Below are 7,192 nucleotides of genomic sequence, written 5' to 3'. Positions count from 1 at the left end.
CTCGGCGAACAGACCAACAAGCAAAGGTCGAGTGAGTTAGTGAAATTGCAGTCGCGAGTCGGTTGATATAAGCGGAGTAGGACATCTGATTGTGGTTCACATTCACAGGCTCACTAGTTTTGTGAAAAAATATATTTTTCGGTAGTATTATCCTGCTCAAACAGCCAGTAAGCCGAACAAATCCCCAGTTTCCGGCAATTATTCATGAGGATTAGAGCCAATCGAAACGGTGGTCAAAGGCATCCGCTTTGTGTTCAGTGTTCATAAATAACGCCCAGCAGCGTGACTACTTGACTTCAGCTTCATCCACACACACACACACATTTAACAGCCACAAACTGAACATCCGCTTGAAGGTTGACCGCACGCTTTTAGACGGGTCAACCCTGGTTTCTCACGTTCTCCATGATTACAACTACTTCACTCGTGACAACGTGACCCACGGTGACCAAGAATTCTAGTCGTAAACGATCAATGTGGATAGTTTTTTCTCAACAATACTCAACATAATCAGAGGCAAACACTAAATATTCAGGTTTTACGCGTTCAGCCAAAGGAACAGGATTGCTGAGAGATGCGATCCAAGTGAGTGATGTTTCCGTAGAATAACTTGGGTCTAGACGAAATTCAAGCACATTTGCTCAACATCGCTGGAGTCAGTGTACCACAAACAGCCGTGGTCTCGCACATAAGTAAAAAAGGATGTCCAAAAAACATCTCTACCACTTAACGCTGATCTATATCACTCTGTCTGTTGAGGTGCGAGTCATATGCTGGCAAACGGTGTTGTTTTTTACTGGAGTTTTCGCACTGAAGAAAACTACTACTTCGGAATCTGTGATAGACGAAAGGATCGAGTTGCATTGTATATACAGTAACTGTCCGGCTTCACAAGAGTTACTCTGCAGGACCATTAGGATTTAATTCAACAGTTTTATAGGGTGGAAATCTAGGGGAAAATTTTAAAGATACGGTTTTTACACACTTCTGATAGTTTCACTAACTGTAACACTGGTCTCTGCGAAACGGAACATTTTGTTGTGTCACACCAAGTTTTTCGTTATTTCTCTGAAGTCGTGAAGTAAATGTGAGTTTATTATCTAACAGGCGAACTTGATTCAGCTCCAGAGAGACAAAACTAACCACACTTGTGATTTGCGAGTCAGTCACTTAGACGGATATCCGACATGATGAGCTTGTCAGTAATTCGCTGCTGTCTACACTTTGAAGGACAGGTGACTCCACAATACAGTCATGCAGTGCAGCGAGACAGTGCAAGTAATGATGGATCGCGTCTTTTAAATGTTGGGTCTCAATGACACAATGGATAGTCTGACATTACCCATATGCACACCAACAGCACCATGTAATGTTCAGTATAGGTGTTATTTTCTATACACATCTTTTACAGTGGGTCAGAGTTGCCTCTCGTCAAAACCTGTACATTCTGCTTGTCAGTCCTAGAAATAAGAGAACCCAGCTAAATGTTTCACTTAATTTCATTCGTTCTCCAAAAATACTTTACAGCGGTTACCTTAGGTAATGGTTCTTTCAACCAAGTTGCCATATACTTGCACACACCGTTTAGGGTAAATATGGGAACAAAAGCGATTCTTGAACCTCATTCGTACCGTAACAATCCATGGTTTCTGACTCCGCAGAATCTACCGAAAGTCTGAAGTAGCCGGGCAAGCATTCACACCTGTTCTGCCCATAATCCCGAGCCACGGAGTTAAGGGGACAGACCGAACACTTGTGATTGCCAGTGTGTTGCTTGTAAGTTCCACGGGGACAACCTACAGATTAAGAAAAGGGATTAGAGATATATTTGTACCAAATTACTAGTTCACTTAAACTCTAAACATATTGAAATATCTTACAGGCAGTACTTGAGGAGACGACTAAATGAACGCATTTCCTTGGGATGTTCATGTTTGAACATGTGTTGTTCTGATACGGTAGGTATGGCATTTCAAAACGAGTGGAATTTACTGGTATGTTGTTCAACTTCCTCTTTGGAGTCTGACAACTCAACAACCCAGTTGTGAGCCGTTGTCTGAAAGACTTTGGAATCTCTATAAAATTACATTCTACTCGTGAAAATATGGTTTTTGTGTGGTTAGTGTCGGCAGCAATTTCTTTTGGGCTTGATGTGTGGCAATGTGTTCGAAATTTGAACGCTGAGTTCGTATCCTTCACGTTATATTCCTTCTTTTAGAAATTAGGATTTATTGGTAGCAAAAAAAGTAACGGCTTTGAATTTTGTTCCGTAAAATTGTGGTTGCGAACTTCCCCTAAGGGTTTTGACGGGATCTCGAGTCTCAACAAAGTAAGCGACGGCTGAAAACACAAACTTCAGTGTCCCAAAATAAATCTGCAGATGACCAGATGTCAGGTTTAGGTGTCCTGAGAGACGTGCTCTTCCTCGAGTTTCATGCGGAATCAACGAACTCTCATTGAAATACCTAATTTGCTACGCGGTCACACCCAGTCTCCTGCTACGAACCGTCAAACTTCTAACGCACTCATTTTATAAATTTTCCGGGGAATTTTTATGAAATTGTCCACCTCTGTCAACATGAAAATGTGTGGGTTTTTTTGCTTTTACCATCAGTTAACCTTGGCTGCGAAAACCTTCTATTCCATTTATTTGGTTATTGGGCACGTCGTTTTGATTTATGAGTTCTTGCCACACAACATGTGTCGTGCATGTGCCATATCTCTAACACACTTATTCTGAGGCATTTTAAAACGCAAGGACTTTTCTTTCACCTGCGAAATGCAGCAGGATGAAAAAAGCTGCGGAAAGCCAACAGTTTCACATCACAAACAAGAATAGATGACGACGAATTGGAACAGAGTCGAGCACATTGCGAATCAGCCAGAATTCCAAGGTCGGTTTGTGCCACGGTCTTCTGTTGGGACCAACTTTCTAAAACATATTTGCATAAAATCCTGTTCGTTTCCCCAGTATAGATTACAAGTTAGCTACGTACGAACTGGTATACAACATGTAAGGCAGGAAGGCTATGTACAGTAGGCGGGGCAGATTACTGGCTGAACTGTCTCATTCGTGAGGGTAGGATTAGGAGTTCGACAAGAACTACGTGCCTTCATCAGCTACAAGTAGCCACCTACTCAACTAATCCTGCTCTCACCAGTGCGATCAATCAATCAAGGATACCCCGTAACTACTTTTTTCATCTCGTATACCTGTTCATATGCGGACGCGATGAAATTTATATCAACAATGAGTTTATTTCGGAAGTCTGAAGGATTGTAAAGAAAGACCAGAAAACTACTGCTGGATCTGCTTTAAATGTCGTGGCTTAGGGTGGTTCGTCATAAGTATTATGACGGGCGACGAAAAACCAAAAGTTGGGCTCCCACAGCCTTCATCCTAGTAGTGCATTTTCAACTTTTTGATAAAAGCAAAATGGGGGGATGAATTTCGCGGGGTGAGGAGACTAACGGACTGTTTATTTGCTTGAGGCTGTCTTCACCAGATTTGCTACAACTTGTCATTTCAGCCGAGATTTGGGAAAAAGATACAGCCCGTCCGACAATCAGTTTTGTACATCTATTTGTACTTTCGCCCAGTCACCTACATGCAATATCTTCGACTTGTGAAAGACTGAAATTTTCTGACTGTACAATGCCGACACTGGTGAGCTGTGGGTGGTTGTCCTGGCTGTGGTGGGTTGTCTTCAACTCGATACATTCATAATAATCTTCTGCTCGTAATTCCTGTGCGCACCCACAGACAATTAGCTCCAAACCAGTGTGATTGAAACCAGATAAGTTATTACAGAGTCGTTATCCCTAATCTGATATTGAGTGGAAAGATCCATAAGTCAACCAATAACTAGAGACGTCATGGAGTGCTTAATTTCTCAAGCTGATATTACCTGAAAATTTTACCGAAAAGCCTGGTTTGATAACGCAGCAAACGAAGGAATAATTTTGCCGCGTGTGAGTCAAACGCACCAAGTAACAGCAAACAGGTGAATTCATCATAGAAAGAAGTCAGCAATCATCTGTGCGTTGTTTTTCATACGGAGGTTTTGTAGCCGAAAGAATGCTCTGCTATTAGACCGGATGACAGTTGCTGAAAGTGGTTCCTCTCACTCCTTAATGGTCCTTGACACTGCCCGTGAAAGTTTGCCGGACTCTTGGATGAACTATCCATGAAGTCCGGGAAAAAAGGGGTCTTTGTTTGGAGCCCCTTTACATCGCCCATATTTAAAACGACAACTTTTATTTAGCATCCGCTTTTGATCAATCCCATCAAGTTCATATTTTGACCATGCATTATTGCATTTTCTAGCTAGTTTACTATTACGGCTTTATCGTTTTCGAAAAAGTTTGGTGACAATCGGTAGATTTATGGCTGGGCAACGTTTCGCTTTTGACACAAAAGCTTCGTCAGGCCAAGTGACTAAGTTCCGAGGTTGATCGAGGTTTAAGGCGGAAGGAGAACCAATCAGCTAAGTCAAGCTAAATCTCTGTTGGGTGTCGGTCGAGGGATTTTAGTGTGTTAGAGTGGTTGAACAAGTGTTGGGTCGGTGGGGAAACCTACATGTGTTTGGGTCCTGCCTAGGATCTAGTTCTTCTGGTTCGGTTCATTTGATGGTTCCTCTTGAACTTCGTTTGAACCTTCTGTTGGTCTGTGTGGGTGAGCTAGTGCTAAGCCGCTTTCCATACGCTCGCTAGCTCCACACCCTCGATCCTATTCACGCTGTGAGGCTTAGTGATTCCCACCGCCTCGGCTGTCAGCCGTTGTGGTGTGAATCTCGATGATCCTCGGAACCTAGTCACTTGGCCTGACGAAGCTTTTGTGTCAAAAGCGAAACGTTGCCCAGCAATAAATCTACCGATTGTCACCAAACTTTTTCGAAAACAATGACTACCCAATCGGTTTCAAGTGTTTTCCACGTGATTGAACATATTACGACTTAACTTTCGATAATTCAGCACCAACCTATACCTAACAATCTAATTACCATGCGCTCTTATTTGTTCCTTGCCATCCGGTGAAATGTCGCTGCCGCAAACAGAGAAGACGGGAAAGTTTTGAAATCTGGCAGATTACTTGTTCCATGTAAATGCTTTTTATGTAATAACACATTTGAGGAATAATGCGCCCAATGTTTGGAATCATATATGCGATCCCCACATTTTAGAATATTGCGAAAACCAGACTGATTTACCTTGAGGCGGTGGATGAAAATCAGGGTGTCCCACGGCTATTATTATTTAGCAGCCGCTAGCATCGAATTCACTACGTTAAACTTGCACCTACATAACAGACTCGACCAGACCGACATGCTAGATGATTTCGTCCATGCAGAAAATCTCCACTTATTCTGATCTTATCTTTTATAGTGAAGGTGAGTTGCTTCGCTGGTTTCTTTTGTGTTTCATTTGATGGGAGTAAAGTGATTATCTTCTGAATTGCTCAAATCAGCTTGCGGAGCTTTGATTTGGTGTTCACAGTATACGTTTTCATCCAAGTGGCTGTAAACAAAACTGGTGGTCTTTATCACAAAACCTGCGCGTGTACACTTCAACGCAGTCTATGCGGTATTAGGACAAGTTTGCCTCACGTATTCTTACCACCGACTTCGACCTTCATCATCTGCACAAACTCACAGAATCCAGATCGGTAGAGGAACAGAGGAGGGTAGTTATACAACCTTCAGCGCACGCCATCGATAACTTGTGATCTGGATCGCGAATGGGGCCACCTTCTGATAGTAGATCGTGTTGTTAGTACTTCAAACGGCTTGTATTCGCATCCGTAATGATTATATGAGAAATCGGATTAGGGTATTTCGAGATATTTAGGAGCTGTTCATTAGTATGGAAGGACTAGACAAGTGACGGAGCCAATCCATAAGCTGGAGGCTCAGGTGGTCACAACAAAACTTGTCTTAAATATACTGAACAATGTGAGGAGTCGACCAAGGCAGCTGATACACACAGTAGAATAACACCTTCGACCACAGTTTCGATAACATGGATTTCCAAGACGGTACTTGAACCTGCATATAATCTGAGTATTGTATGCAACTACAATTTCCGGTGCACAAGAGGCACTGTGGCACTTTTTTGCAGGTAAGCATTCAACCCATATCTTCTAACAGTATGTATACTTAATGACGATTTCTAGGTACCCAAGGAATATGTTTATGGAAACGCTGTTTCCTGCCGTAACCTCACCGCTTCTGCATATCCATATATAAGTGCTACGCGCCCGGCAAGTTTGAATCTCCGGGAATCGACTCGCTTGTTCTTGAGCTTCTAGTAGAATACTACGATTTTAGAGAGAGCCCTTGATTCGAAGCTGGTTCAGGATTTCATCAAACAACAAGAATTCGACTTGATTAAATACCTACTAATCCAGCGATATGGAAGATGTGAAAGAGCTTGAACTCAATCAGCCCCTCGGTGACAGTTACCATACGAGTGATCACGAAGCGCTATTCTTAAGATGCCAATGGGAAGGAAGTGACACGCTGAAATGCTTGGCATGTTGGCGAAAGCATGTTTCAATTATCAGCATGGATGTATGCTTTGTGAACAGAAAATACATTGTGCTTCGGAAGAGAGATGCAATGAAAAATTTCATAAAAATTGTCTTATGAATCAACGTGAACTTATACATCCGAAACGAACTCACAGTTTTTGGTGCACGATAATCGAAACGCCACTATGAGTCATGGTTGCTCACGGATTCTGAAGCGATGATTGGTGCAGGAGCCTAAAATGATCCCTAAGCTATTTTCTTCAACATTCATCGCCAGATGCATAGCGTCCAACAACGACTCCTCTTGGTAGCTGTTCAGGCAGAATAGTCAGACAACATTAAACCTGACCCGCTTCATAGGCATTAACAGGTTTTCCGCAGTATCAACATTAATCTCTGGCTTCCTGGCTACGATACAGCTTGACGTGTATCACGTTGGATGTTGCAGGAAGGTGGAACCATACTTGCCAGGCTAGATAAACTTCTCCTACAATCCCTCACGATTCCGGGTCTAGTTCTAGCTAAGCTATTGTCTGAGAATTTCCAAAAGTTGATAAAAAAAGGCGATTAGTGTGAACGAATTAATAGAAAGAAGGTTTATCCAGTGTTGATTCCTGTCTTCTATTTTTTTATAATGTACAACTCGATTCCCCTTTTTGTTAT

General features: G+C 42.3%; 1 protein-coding gene across 1 annotated transcript in view; it reads right to left on the bottom strand.

Moving 5' to 3' along the window:
• Positions 1-1,584: 1,584 nt before the first annotated feature.
• Positions 1,585-7,192, bottom strand: part of T265_14075 (hypothetical protein) — a gene marked incomplete at both ends in the record, with an annotated part of 18,402 nt that continues 12,794 nt past the window's right edge. Inside the window, one exon of the mRNA XM_009171918.1 lies at positions 1,585-1,796. Coding sequence (XP_009170182.1) covers positions 1,585-1,796 — 212 coding nt within the window. The remainder of the gene's footprint in view (positions 1,797-7,192) is intronic.

The sequence above is a fragment of the Opisthorchis viverrini genome, assembly GCF_000715545.1.
Source record: "Opisthorchis viverrini unplaced genomic scaffold opera_v5_139, whole genome shotgun sequence".
Taxonomy (NCBI): Eukaryota; Metazoa; Platyhelminthes; class Trematoda; order Opisthorchiida; family Opisthorchiidae; genus Opisthorchis; species Opisthorchis viverrini.
Note: the sequence above shows the minus strand (reverse complement) of the source record. Positions and strands in the feature narration are given on the sequence as shown.